The 14,605-nt window shown below is 43.7% G+C and overlaps 2 protein-coding genes across 2 annotated transcripts in view; both read right to left on the bottom strand.

The window, feature by feature from the left end:
• The window catches only part of GLB1 (galactosidase, beta 1), a 34,021-nt gene extending 26,041 nt beyond the window's left edge, over positions 1 to 7,980 (bottom strand). Inside the window, exons 1-2 of the mRNA XM_010017650.1 lie at positions 7,921 to 7,980; positions 3,624 to 3,793 (exon numbers count right to left, since the gene is read on the bottom strand). Coding sequence (XP_010015952.1) covers positions 3,624 to 3,793; positions 7,921 to 7,980 — 230 coding nt within the window. The remainder of the gene's footprint in view (positions 1 to 3,623; positions 3,794 to 7,920) is intronic.
• Positions 7,981 to 11,229: 3,249 nt separating this feature from the next.
• TMPPE (transmembrane protein with metallophosphoesterase domain) lies at positions 11,230 to 12,627 on the bottom strand. Its single transcript, XM_010017649.1, has one exon. The coding sequence runs from the start codon at positions 12,544 to 12,546 to the stop codon at positions 11,230 to 11,232; it is 1,317 nt and encodes a 438-aa protein (XP_010015951.1). The 5' UTR covers positions 12,547 to 12,627.
• Positions 12,628 to 14,605: the final 1,978 nt, after the last annotated feature.

The raw sequence follows: 14,605 nt of genomic DNA on the forward strand, positions 1-14,605 counted from the left end.
CCGGATGTCTTGATGTTCCAGATGTTCAGGAACTGAAAATGAGGACAGTTACCCTTGTGTGACCAGAAGTCTCTGCATGCTACCTGCTGCGGTCAGGACTGGTGCTCCTAGGAACACATCCATCATCATCTGGAATGTCACACCACCCACAACATGAAATTTCAGCCTGCTATTTGGAAGATTTAGGCCTTGATATTTTAAGCTTTAACGTAAGATCAAGCTTCCTGTCCCCTGTTTACTCATAATCTGTTATTGCTTAAGAAGGACATGGAGCTGTTGGAGCAAGTCCAGAGGAGGCCACGAAGATGAGCAGGGGCTGGAGCACCTCCCATATGGAGACAGGCTGAGAACATTGGGGCTGTTCAGCCTGGAGAAGAGAAGCTGCGTGGAGACCTCAGAGCAGCTTCCAGTGTCTGAAGGGGGCTACAAGGCTGCTGGAGAGGGACTCTTCATCAGGGACTGTAGCGATAGGACAAGGGCTGATGGGTTCAAACTGAAACAGGGGAAGTTCAGGTTGGATCTAAGCCAGAAGTTCTTCCCTGTGAGGGTGCTGAGGCACTGGCACAGGGTGCCCAGAGAAGCTGTGGCTGCCCCATCCCTGGCAGTGTTCAAGGCCAGGTTGGACACAGGGGCTTGGAGCAACCTGCTCTAGTGTGAGGTGTCCCTGCCCGTGGCAGGGGTTGGAGCTGGATGATCTTAAGGTCCCTTCCAACACAAACCATCCTATGATTCTGTGTTTCCAGGTGCAGAGGGTTATAGACATATACTGAGTTCACCCAAGAGCCCCAGATAAACTGCTGACTCAGACATCGGCTGAACCATGCATCAAGGCATCAAACAGAACAGGAAGGAGAGCAGGTCTGACTTGCTTTGACCACAAGATATTTAATTTATGAAGACAATCCTGTAATAAAAGGATCCTGTTTATTTTGAAGTGGTTAAGCCTCACTGGGATTACCTTGATAAAAACAAGGCTCCCATATTTCAAATTACAGCAAGACCTTTCCCTGTCTCATGGGAAAAGCCGCAAGCTACAAAGCTGCAGCCTTCAGAGATGGCCCCAAGGCTGGGAGTCCAGCTGCCACATTCAGCCAGGAAGTCTGGCAGTGCTGCTGCTCACTGCAGAACAACTTCACACAACTGGTATCTCGGTCCCCTGATAATAGTTTTACTGATCCAGGACAGAGTAGGCAGAAGAAGAAAAAACAAAGACATGACTAAATGATCACCTGGACTGATCTCCATGTTTACCAAAACCACACAAAATCACAGGGTAACATGCAAAAAACATTGCTTTATCTCAAATAATCAAGAGCAGGAAGGCTTGTAAAAACCTGTTATCTGTCAACAGTGATTCAGCAACACCACCTAAAGCCATAGGTCGCATAACTGCAGGGCAAACATTTGCTAGCTGTACTGTGCCTTCTGTGCCAAATCAGAAATAACCCTGCCAAGACCAACAGAGAGCAGTTGACACCAGCAATGCAAGACCATTTCCACTCCTTCCTGCACCGTGGAAGGACAGTAATGCAAAACAGTAAGGCACAGAGTAAGAGATCTTAACAAGTGAAAAAAGAAAAGAAAATGAAGAAGGAAAACTCGCAACTTTGTTAGCAGGAGATTACAAATGAAGAAGGAAGCAAGGATGGGGTGGGAAGTACCCACAGCCCTGCAGCAATTTTGCTGTTAAACAGCAGTGATGGGGGTGAACAGGGAGGAAAACATTCTGATCTCAATATACCGGTGATACAGCAGAGACACGAACAGGCAATTTCAAAGAAAAAAGGAAAGGACTGGTTGAAAAAGCTGGAAGTGAACAGAAGGCACTGAAGATACATGGGGTTTGGAAAAAGAAAGAGACGTAAGGGAAATATGAGACACTATGGATCATAAGAGTCACAGAGCCACTGTCAGGACCCTGATCTTTCAAGCCAGACATCAAAAAGTACAATTTTCAGGTCCATTTGAGATTGCTTTTATTGCAGCAAAAAATAATTACATGGGCAATTCCATGTCCTGAGCAAGTGTGTCACTTAATTCCACTGTTCTCACGTGATATGAGGGAAAACAGAACTTGCTTTATCAGAGAACAACAGAAACCACCCCAAAACACACCCGCCAAGCAGTCACTACATCATCACAAGACAGGGAAGAGGGTTAAGACATGAAAAAGCCACCCCAACACAAAGAACCCTCAAGGGAGGGGAAGGAAAGATGGTGCAAGACTTGCTGAGCTAAGTCTGGCAGTCCATAGCACATAAGCAGCTCTTTCAAATAGAAGCTCTAAACCTTGGAATGATTTAGGAGAGAAAAACAAACGTGTTTGGGAACTGCAATATTTGCTTGAAAAGTGTGCCTTACACTTTACTGCTCCTCTTGTCAAGGAAGCTTTGGCAAAAATAAGAGTAAGCTGCATGCTGTTGTTTAATCTGTGCCTCAGCTGTTGCAGTTAAGTACACAACCAGGTAGGAAAGACAATGAAGAGGTTCGGTACCTGCAACTGAAAGCTGTTTGAACACCTAGTTTCCAACTACTCTTCTAAATTTAACCACTCCTGGTGAAGCAGCTTTAAGTACTACAGCAACCTTTGCTAATATTTTCAAGGCTTCAGGGAGATAGCACGCTGTATTCAGATGTTACTGTCTCCTTTCCCCTTATCTGCCTCCCAGAGATCACGATGCAGAGCACATATATATTGGGTTTGCTGCAGGAGTTGTGACCCTGTGGGGAACAAACACTGGAACAGTCTGTTCCTGAAGGGTGCACCCCATGGAAGGACCCACATTGGAGCAGTCTATTCCTGAAGGATGCACCCCATGGAAAGACCCACACTGGAGCAGCTCATGAAGAACTATAGCCTGTGGGAAGGACTCACACTGGAGAAGTTCATGGAGAACTCCCATGAGAGGGACCCCTTGCTGGAGCAGAAGAGTGTGAGGAATCCTCCCTGAGGAGGAAGGAGCAGCAGAGACAACATGTGATGAACTGACCACAACCCCCATTCCCCATCTCCCTAAGCCACTGTGGAGGAGGAGAAGGTAGAGAACTCAGGAGCAAAGTTGAGCCCAGGAAGAAGAGAGGGGAGGTGGAAGGTGTTTTTCAGATTTGATTTTATGTCTCATTACCCTACTCTGATCTGGTTGATAAGAAATTAATGTCTGTTTTGCCTGTGACAGTCATTAGTGAGTTATCTCTCTCTGTCCTTATCTCAACCCTCCAGCTTTCTGTTGTATGTTCTCTCCCATGTCCAGCTGAGGAGGAGCAGCAACAGAACAGCTTTGGTGGGCACCTGGTGTCCAGCCAGGGTCAACCCACTAGAACATACAAGTGTTTCATAGTTGTCAAAGTTCACAGTCCAACAATTTATTTCAGGTCACATTTGCACCCTGGGTTGTGGAGCAAGGGGTGTTGCCTATCAGGAGGGAAGGCGACTGGTAGCTCTAACCTGCCCAGCTGTCCCAGTTTATGCTGTTAAAGGTCATCCTCTACTACCCTTCACTTCTTCAGAGCTCTATTATGACTTAAAACCCAATAAACCAAGCAACAATGGCAGCATTCCACTTCACTACTTCTCATAAATGTCCCAGGACTACAAATCACTTTGAAAGGCAACAGCTACTTACGTTTGAATGGCATCAAGTCCTGCCATCTTCATCTTCAACAGGCGGTCTTTCCAGTAGTACTGGGGCACCCGGGAGTAGTGAATGCTACCTGAGATGTAACGGAAAGGTCTCCCATCCTTGACAAAGCAGTTGCAGTCATAATCAATCCCAAAACTCCTCGGGGGTATAGTCTGTGTACCAAAAGAAATAATACACAATATAATCTTTTTCTGCCTTGAAAGAGATGAAGAACAGCCTATGCAACATCTGGGGGTTGTCCATAATAGAAGGTACAACAGTGTTTAACTGATGGCAAATGGCTCTCCTCTAGCTACACAGAGCCCCCCCTGAGCCTAACACACCAAAGGACTACAACACATCTGCCAATCACTCAGCAATGACAGGATTCACTGCTACACCAAAATATGCCACATGTATTCTCCACTTTTAATGAGTATATAGTACTACCTCTCCACGGTGATACATTCTGTAGTTGCTTACACCAGTGCAAAGGATGAGGAATTACTTAGGAAGATGTGGTGAACGCCAGCACTTGCATTGGAGGTGTTAGCTTACCAAACTGTTGGAAAACACAACCCAAATTCCAACTTCAAGTCATGCTCAAGTCTAGGAACAAAAGCTAGCTGGGAGCTTTTGAGGAACAAATAACCAATTCTAAATGTTCCGCGTTTGAAAGCTTAGCTTCTGGTAAGTATAAAACTGTTTGATGGATCAGTCTGGCAAACTGTGGACATTTAAGCCATTAAAAATCAGTAATTTGGAGAAAAAGTCCTACTTTAAATACCTTCCAGCTGAGCACAGCCAAAACAGTGGACTTCAAAAAGAAGCAGGTATATTAAAAATAAGAATCTGCGCTTTCTAGCCACAAGAAATATACTTTCACTTCAGAAGCATGGGATTACTCCCCAAGTCATACTAGGATCTTAGTAAAATTTAAGTTTACTATGACCACAGCAGTACTTCTTTTGCTTTTAAAAACAAAGGAAACCAGAAGGACGTTTTCTAAGTGCCTGACCCTTTAAGAACCTTTATTCATTTTAATTTTATTTAACCAAACCTTAACATCTCAAATCTTGCATGTGTCTTTGGCATCCCTGTCACCAGTACTACTTTTGGCCTCCATGCACCACTGAATAGTTGGGGTTTTGTCTTCATGTTCTATGACTTAGCATCAGATTCATTACGGAGCAAGGAAAGATCGGTGGCGATTTATGAAGTAAAATCAGAGTTACCAAACGTAATCAGTTCATTCTCCATATCTACCAGAAAATAAGTCAGAAGTCAGCCAAACAAACCTCATGATTCACTGGATGTTAATGTTATACTAGTCCAAGTGAAACGCACCTTTCACTAGTGTAAATTAGAAGCTCTTGAAGGACACTGGCCTTGTTCTTGAAATGATAGGCCTTGGTCTGTCCCATATGGAGAATAAGACAATTAGGAAATTAATTATATGAAATAAAAGCAATGAAATCAAAAGGCAAGGTAAAGGTAGGCCATCATATAGCCCCGGGTGATCCTCACTACACAAAAGCATCTACCACTGGAGGAAATCTGCCTAAAGGTTAAATAGGGACCAACTGACCACATGGTTTTGAAGAACCTTGCCATGAAACCACTTCTTTCTGTTAAGTGGTGAACCATTTTGTTACAATAATGTGTACAGGAAGAACAAAGAGAAGGGAATGGAAAAAGCAAAATACAGCAGGCATGTATAACCATGAAGTTGCAAGTACTTAAACTCCTGGCCAGCAACTGCTGACCAAGAGCATACTTTTAGTGCAATACAACGGCAAAAAGGAGGCAGTGCAATGTGCCACAGGCCAAAAGAACAAGAATACAACCTAGTGGGTACAGTACAAAGAACAAAGAAAGCTTCCCGAGAGCTGGATGATGAAATTGCTGAGTAAACATGCTTATGCCTAGACTGTCATTAAACAGAGCAATTGGCTGAGATAACACTCTACAAACACTTGCACACTACAAACTCCAAGGAGAAGGAAGACTGAAGTGGGTTACAACTGTGATAAAAGCATTTCTTCACAGAAAATCTAAAATAAAGCTGTGGAAAATGTCTTAAATGCATGTAGCAGCCCAAAACATTCTGCCCTGTCTGCAGTGAGCAAGTGAAATTGCCTGTGTGGTGGATATATAACAGCAGATGCGAGAAGATACAGCTCTAAGCTGACAAGGAAGCAAGAATCCCAGACTGGTTTGGGTTGGAAAAGACCTTAAGATCATACAGTTCCAACCCCCTGCCATGGGCAGGGACACCTTCCACCAGAGCACATTGCTCCAAGCCCCTGTGTCCAACCTGGCCTTGAACACTGCCAGGGATGGGGCAGCCGCAGCTTCTCTGGGCACCCTGTGCCAGTGACTCAGCACCCTCACAGGGGAGAGCTACAGGGGACTGGCAAGTATTGCACAGCAGAAGGTTTTGAAGCCCTGATCCCACAAACACAGACCCATTCTTAATATTCATTAACATGGAGTTCCATGAAAGTTGAAACGAATCTTGACTCAAAGGCATGGACGTGTCACGTCTCCACTAAATCAGGGCCTTATAGAGCTGAGAAATACAAGCCAACTGCTGTGGAACAAAAGTAACTCAAAGGTTGGGATTCTCCCTGCAAAAGCATGTTGTTGTAGTAAGTCCAGACTGTTAAGCCTAAAAGTAAATTGCCACTGCAGAGGATGCACAGGTAGGTATCATATGCTTACTTTCCTTTCAATTCAAATATATGTGATTTTTTTGCTGACCTTTACTTTATAACCTGATTCCTGAGCATGCTGTACTAGGATGGCATTGTACTGTGCGTATCCCCAAAGGAAATCATTCACCCTTAGGAATACCAAGCAGATATTTCACATTCTTCAGCTGGTTTTAACTCTAGGGCACTGTGACAAGTTACAGCATTAGTGCAGAGCTGAGAGCTTCAAAATGATCACGACTAAATGAAACAACTCAGCTGTGGCAACACAATTCTGCAATGCTATTAAAAAAAAATAATAAAGCAGCATTAGGGAAAAAGCACATTGAAAGACCATTATCCTTGGAAATAAAGGAGGAGAGTCAAAACAAATTGCTGCTGTTTCCCTCTGAAAGAGGATTTTAGCCCTGTCATTCAGACTACCTACAGAGGCCTATGGAAAAGACACTTGCTCTACTCATGGCAGGTAACTGTTGGGAGATTATGAATGTTGAATCTACTTTTTGCACAGCTCCACCCTTAGGGGACAGACACCTCTGGTAGAGAAATAAGACTTGTCATAAAACTATGAAAAGAAGGTATCTATTATAATTATCATCATTGAACCAGTTGCCATTTAGAAGCCACATTCTTAAAGCTGTGACCATAACTACACATCCCCTTCCTTACACTACCTGCTACAGTAGCCTTATGGGGGTGAGGAGAAGGAGGAAGCTTCCAGAATACTTGCTCTGACTCATCTCATTTATTGCCCATTCTACCAAACATCATGTTCACTTACTCAACATTCTTTTATTGCTGGTGCATGACTCTAGCTATTTCTTGCAGACCAGGGCTTACAACCAAAGCAATTCTCATCATGAATTCATGCCTGGCTCTGTCAATGCTGTGTACTCACCATTATCAATATGCATGGAATTCATTCCCCCTCTTTCCCCCTACAAGATGGGGTAGCAGGTCTGCTAGTTTGGTAAGCACATTCAACAGACACAAACTCACTGCACACTTTAGGATGCCAGGTCATTCATGCCACATCATATTAATGCCCAGCTGAAAATCCAGACTCTTAGAGGCAATGGTATAATTTATCTTACGTGCTCAAAACATACTTGTATGGAAAAGAACTACAGAATTTGTTCTTTCTTAAGTCAAGTAAGAACTTATTTGTGCAATCTTAGTATTTCTTTCAACATTTTAGAACATGCATGTCCCTCACCATAGGAGAAAAATTAATAGCTTCAGCATGCAAAACTATTTAACTCCAAATTTACAAAACAGAGGTTTTTTCTCACTTGGAAGCAAACAAACATGGATACAAATTTTCAGTGAACCCCTCCACCCATGAAGATTCCTAGCATCTCTTACGTAGACCATTCAACCATAGAACACCCCTTTCTCTATCCTAACGCTCAAGTATCAAAACTGAGAACCACAAACCACTCATTTTCTTCTGCTCCTTCCCCAGAAATCCTCAGTGTCCTTTCTCTGCCCTTGCAGTGTTCTGTTTCTCTACATCACACCCTCATCTCTTCAACCTGCACTTCTTACCCCTAACAGAGGCATCAGGCAAATTTAAGTGGCCTTACCTTTCCCACTTTCCACCATGCCTCCCAGTGCTGGTGCAAGACTTCCCCAACTACTCCCATCTATTGTCAGCACCTTTTTGTTGGTAAACAGAATTGTGTGTTAGAACAATTCACCATTAACTGCTACAGTAAATACTGGTACAAAAGAAAAGGTCCTCAGAGGCATCTTTCTTAACAAGCAAATAAAGTTTTATTAAATCCCAACATTTAAACCATTTGTTATACCACAATTTACATATTTTCAAATCCACTCTATAGTGATTATTTAATGTAATAAATAGAAGTTTCACAGAGTGATGACACTGTTCTATTCTGGTATTACTCTTACAGTGATTAACTTCCCCCCAACCCCTCAACTGGCCTTTTTAGGAAGAAATACATATTCATTAAGTTCTCCAGATCAAATACATTCCATACACACCAAATAAAATGTAATTACAAACAAAAAAGCAGCACAGCAATTTTCTTCTCATCTGGAATACTGAACATAGGTCTGCATGGTGAGTAATCAGGTCAAACAGGGAAAAGTATAGAAAAAGACTTGAAGGACAATTAGGGATTGCTGTCAGATTTCAGAAGAGGTTCCTCTTACTATCAAAAAGAACATTGAGCTAGGATCCTTTCTATCCATGCTTAAAAAAGTAAAAGGCAAATCAGGAAAAGGCTTTGAAGTGTTTTGGCACAGAAAGAAATAATTTGAAGTGATAGCCATCAAGCTTTCAGAGGGAGAGACCCAAAAAAAATAATGTACAAGATCAAAATACCACTGGGAGAACTCAATAGATTCACGAAATGATAATATGACCGCTCCTAAAAGGATGTGCATCTGGTGCTGAAAGGATACACAGAGATCTTCTGAGAGAGGCACGTACAAAGTAATGAAGAAGCCATCTATGCACCCCTGGGATGGAAGGCCCACTTCAGCTAGGTTTTTGCACATATTTGGACAGAATAAAGAGAGAACTAACAAGAACAGGGAGGAAAAAGAGAAAAATACTACTAGCAACTCCCTGGGAAACTAACACCACCTAGGCCAGTCCCACAAAAGCATCCTGATGAGGAAACTTGCTTTAAAATTTATTCCATCCAACAAATATGGAATTTTTTACTGTGTTAAGCTTAACACAGTAATAACTCTCAGCCTAACAAGTGAAAAGCTATCCTCCTGGACCACTGGCCTACAGGGAATACTCTGCACTACTAAGCCCAGAATACTGCTTTTAACTGAAGGCATAGTGATAAGTAAAGAGAGGGTTATAGGCTATCAAGATTCTCTCTACATGAGACCATTTGACACTACACCACTGATGGGAAAGAACTTCAGCTGGAACCCATATTGGCAGTATTAAATATATGTGGAAACTTCAGGATAATTAAGCAGATATTATTGCACAAGCATGAAGAAGTTCATAAAAGTTACAGGTGTTGGGCAACAATAATTATCTAGTCCAGCAAGTAAAGAGCCTGGCTGATGAGGCGCTCAGTTTTCAGACCAAAAGAGGGTCAACTCCTCCAAGTCTTTCAGCAGCCATCCAGCACATGACACATTTGCCCTATTTCTCAATATTCCTGTAGTAAAAATAAAAGATTTTGAAGAGAGGAGGAGGATACAAAACCGGCTTAGCAGTTAGAAACTCTGCTGGGGCAGGGGTGTCTGAGGGGAGTGGATGAAGTGAAACTGAAATGTCACATGAAGAAAAGCTCGACTGCACAAAGTCTGTGGTACTGTTCAAATACACCCCACATTCCTCCTGCGAAAGGACGACAGGAGCTGAAGAACAAACCAGCAGGGTGTCTGGCTCAGGATCACAAGGAAAGCGGGAAAAGATTGACCACCACCTGGTCTTGCCATCCTCAGTTTCTTGTGTAAGCACTGATCTCTTGTGCCACATGCTACATGGGTCTGCCTGAGAGGAACCCAGGTAGTGGTGGGCAGAAAGGCAGAGTAAAGGACACCCTGTGGCTACAGCTACAGGCTTCAGAGGCAGAGGCAGGATTCCCAGACTTGAATTTTTCCATGGTTTTCACACAGCAACACTGGGGTTAAAGGGGAGAAGAGAGGAAGATGTACAGAAGTCAGTTGTTTCATCATCCTGGGCAATATATACACATGAATTCACATCCTGGCTTTCTTATGTGAACACAAAGATAAAAAAGCAATTATATGCTCAGAATTATAGGGATTTGTGTTACGTCCTTCTAGGAAAGAAAGACAGAAAATCTCCATCCCTCATTTTTCTATTGCAGTTGTCCTGCTACGTGCCTGTCAAGACAACCAGGACATTGATACACAAATGCTACTAAGGAAAAGTCACCTGCTGCAGAGTTCAGTATCCTTAAAAAGGGCACCCTTTACTTGAAATATCAAAACCTTTTAACAGAATTCAAGCATTAACCTATTTGCATTGTTTTCAAATAGCATCTCCTTGCTCTTGTAAGAGAAAAATCACAGAAGACAAATTAAGCAAAAACAAAAAATGTGCAGAATGAAAAGAGACTGACTATTTCAGCTTTGGATTTTCTGCTTTACACCAGGAGGTCCTGTATGCACAAGGCAATTCCAACTTTTCTTTCTCATTTGCCTTTATTAGAGCTATTTTCAGCAAGTAATGATCAGATGCCCAGTTATTCTGCGGAAAATGCCTGCAGAAACACAGCTGCTTCACCCTTTGGTATCAGTCTCCCCAGCTTTTTAACTAGAAAAAAATGGATTTCAAGAACTGATGCCTTGCAACTGTTAACACTGGTAACAACACAGACTGGAAGCTGTAGTGCATGCTGCAGACAGACAAAAAGAATACCTTTAAAACCATTCCCTTCACAGAACATTTCTAGCAAAAGGCTTCTTGAGTTTACAGACTTTGTGGACACTCTTCAATTGTTTCTGCAAAACGTGCACGAATGATTTCACCGCAAGAGATCAGAACTTCACCCGCCTGAGACTGGAGAAGGCAGCTCCTGATGGATAACGAACAGTGGAGCATAAAGTAGCTGCAAGACACAGATATTGCTGAACATGCACAGGACACATTGTCTCTGGGACATCGGTGTTATCTTTAAATGCAGAACCTCAATAATAATAATAATAATAAACACAAAGAATTAATTTCTTCAATATTTTAAAATGCCCCCATTTGTTTCATAAGCCCAAGATACAGTTGGTGTTTTCTGCTCACACTTAACAGAACCTGCTGAAGTCCACCCCAACATATCTTCTCCAGCTTCCCTGAAACATGATGTGCTTTCAGAGCAAAAGAGCCAAGATACTGACCAAAAAGGATGGTACAAGTCTGTCAAATGGAAAACTCCTCAAGGAGAACGGAGAATTATCTCTGTTATTTCAGCTCTGCTGCCCAGCCTCATGGGTATTCCAAAGTACATCGTCCCCGGGCTGACATACACAAAGGTGTTCTGCCCAACTTTGTACAAGCCAACAAAGAATGGGTTCAGCAAATAAGCTCCAGCATTTAGTGGGAAGATCTGCCCTCCATGAGTATGGCCAGAGAGAATTAAGTTGATGTCTGGTCTCTCCTGAAGGGCCCACTTGGCAGCAACAGGCTGATGAGCTAACAGCACTATTGCATGCTCACTGCTACAACCTCCCAGGGCTTGCTTTAAATCCATGCCATGTCCCGAGTAGCGCAACACATCTGCTTCAATATCATCAACGCCAGCCAGGCAGAACCAGTCCTCAGTGCTCTGTGGTGAAACAATCTTCACATTCTCATTGTGCAGTGGCCGAATGTTAAACGATTTTAACAGCTCAAACCAGTTGCTAACATCTGATGTGTAGTACTCATGGTTTCCTGTGACAAAATAAGTCCCCAGAGGGGAGGCAAGTTCTCCAAGAGGCTCAACAGCAGGTCGGATGATCTCTGCCTCAGAGTCAGTCAGGTCCCCAACAATCACTGTGATATCTGGTTTTAAAGCCTTAACCATCCTCACAATCATGGCAAGCTTGGTCTTCCCAACTGTAGGCCCCAGATGGATATCTGAAAGCAACACCACTTTCAGGTTATTCATTGTTGAGGACAGCTTATGAACTGGAACCTCCACGGAATTCACAGCAGGAGGCTGGGAGGCATTTAACAGCCCCACTACAGTCAGCACAACAGTCAGCAGCACTGCCAACACTGGTTTCATCGCTGGTCTGTTCTTGTTGCCAGTGCCTGCCTTAGCACCTTTCCCAGCCAACAACTTGTAAGCCTGCTCTACAGAGCCTAGAGTGAAGAGGAAGAAAATCAGAATGATATAGGCCCCCAGGCAAGTGTAGGCAGCTAAAGAAAAGAAATAGGGCTCTTCCGCAACAAGAAACAGCAACGTGAAGAAGCTTGAATGAGCCAGAGCCAGAAACATGAACACAGCTATTTTCCAGGGCATGAAACAGAACGAGCTGGCAACTGAAGCCCTGGAGAATGTGGTGACTGTACTTCTCCACACATGAAGAGATCCTATCAACATGAGTGCATTAGCAAACAGTGCTGTCTGCAGCCTCAGGAGCCAGCGCCGCATCCTGAGATCCAGCTTTTCTGACAGGTAACTCCGCGACAGCATCATGGAGAGGAAAACCACTCCTGCAGCCACTGCAGCCTTTGCTTCAAGGGACAGTTGCTTGAAGGAGATCATCTTGGCTTCCTGACCGGTCCCTTTTGTTCTGCAGGAGTCTCCAGTAGGCAATAATGTGGTTATGAAGGGATGCCTTGGGTCAACAAAGCCTGCAACCAGGAACCAGTATCAGCCCATTTAAAATAGCACAGACATTCCCTTTTTCCCAGACTGCAATGAAGGACTGTTACTCTGCACATGCTACCCAAGAGACTGAGTCATGCAGAGTCACTATCATATAGACAGAGAGGAGACTTCCTGGTGTGGAATAAATCAGACAACTGAAAACACTGGATTTTGGCAGTCTCCTTTCAAGCTCTCTGCTGCCTCCCTCAAGGACTCCTTCCACCCAGTTTTTCTTTTTACTACGCTCTTTCCTCATTAAGATTTCCTTATAGTAAATCACAACAGTGATGCAATGAGCCTGGAAACAATCATTACAGTATTTGTAAGCCTCACACATGTTCTGGGACTAAGCTGCTCTGCTGTTAACTTCACACACACGTTTTCCGCTCTGCCCAAGCAGACAGCTCCATCTCAAAAGCAGGTATCACCCCACATCATCCTCACTGAATGCAAGGGATTCTACCAACACATGCTACAGCAGCAGTGAAATCCCCACTGGGAAAGCATCAGATGCAACTGTGGGATCAGGAACTCTAGGAGATGCATCCACAGGTATCCTTGCCTCCAGCTGTGAATAACACTGCCCCAAAGCCCCCAAAATCAGTAGGACCAGTGAAACCCCCACTGTGCTTGGCTACTCACCTCCTACTCCCACTGTATGTACAGCTCCCAAAGCTCAACACCTATTTCAGCATATCCTGGTCTAACAGGATGTAATTACATTGAAAAGGGCTAAAACACCACACACTGTGCTCCTGCAGAAGTAAAAGGAGCACTAAGTCTAACGCAGCTCTGTTCCAGACTGAAAATAAATAAGCAAGCACCAGTTATGTTTGAATCCAACCAGAATTCCCAGCTTGCCCTGTATTTTGTACACAGTTCATAGGACTTCGACTAAAGTTTGCACATTTCTAGTTAAAATAAACCTACTGGTCTTTCATAACATACAATAGAGAAAAGGCTGAGATGACAAACTACCTTATTTAAAGCCATGCAGCAGCACACACACACTTTCAAAACCCTTCCTCTCTCTCAGCCCACACTTAACTAAGAGAAAGAGAAAGCAATCATTACAGCCAGAAATACCTCAGAAGTAGGGCACAAAAGCAGCCTTGTGGTGCCCTGCAGCAAGCTTGAGCCCATTGGTCTATAAACCCCGTTTGCCAGGTTAGTTATCTGCAGCATGTACTGCCCCAAGCTCATTTCAAAGCGCATCAGCAGCTCTGTGACAGAGGACCCTGCTGCATTTCGAGGACTAGACCACGTTTTAATGAGACCCCTTCCCTCACTGCTTGCTGAGGGAGCTGTGGGTTGACAAGAGAATCATCCTGTCAGCCCCAGCTCCTCAAGCCCTCTCAGCTGGTACAAAACTACTCTGTTTTACACACATGCCTCTGCAGAAAATCAGCAGAGCCAGGAAAATAACAGCATAAGAAATGCCTTACTGGTTTGAGCCCATGGCTCCTTGAGACACCAGGCCACACTGTGTCTGGACAACAGCAATAAAATGCTGTTTAAAGAAACAACCTGCCCTGGCCACTGTCTGTGGCTGCTCTCCTCACACTCCTCCAGCTGACAAAGCTCCTTCATGAGGGGTGTTAGAAGGCAAATCCTTGCCTGGTCTTTTTTGGATGTTGTTTATTAACCCAATGTATTTTAATGTGGCTAATCCTCTTTTGGGATCTGTTAAACCCTGTCTGCTTCTAAACAACCTCCTGCTGCAGCAAATCCCTGAAGTTCTCTATATGTTTTTGAAGTATTTTCATAGAATCACAGAACAGTCTGGGTTGGAAAGGACCTTCCAAGCTCATCCAGTCCAACCCCCTGCAATGAGCAGGGGCATCTTCAACTAGACCAGGTTGCCCAGAACCACATCCAGCCTGGTCTGGAATGTCTCCAGGGATGGTTCATCCATCACCTCTCTGGGCAACCTGTGCCAGTGTTTTACCACCCT

The sequence above is a fragment of the Nestor notabilis genome, unplaced genomic scaffold (genome assembly GCF_000696875.1).
Source record: "Nestor notabilis isolate BGI_N333 unplaced genomic scaffold, ASM69687v1 scaffold6887, whole genome shotgun sequence".
Classification (NCBI taxonomy): Eukaryota; Metazoa; Chordata; class Aves; order Psittaciformes; family Psittacidae; genus Nestor; species Nestor notabilis.

Excerpts from the sequence above, each read along its gene's own strand:
- TMPPE (XM_010017649.1), bottom strand. The coding sequence starts at position 12,546 with ATGATCTCCTTCAAGCAACTGTCCCTTGAAGCAAAGGCTGCAGTGGCT.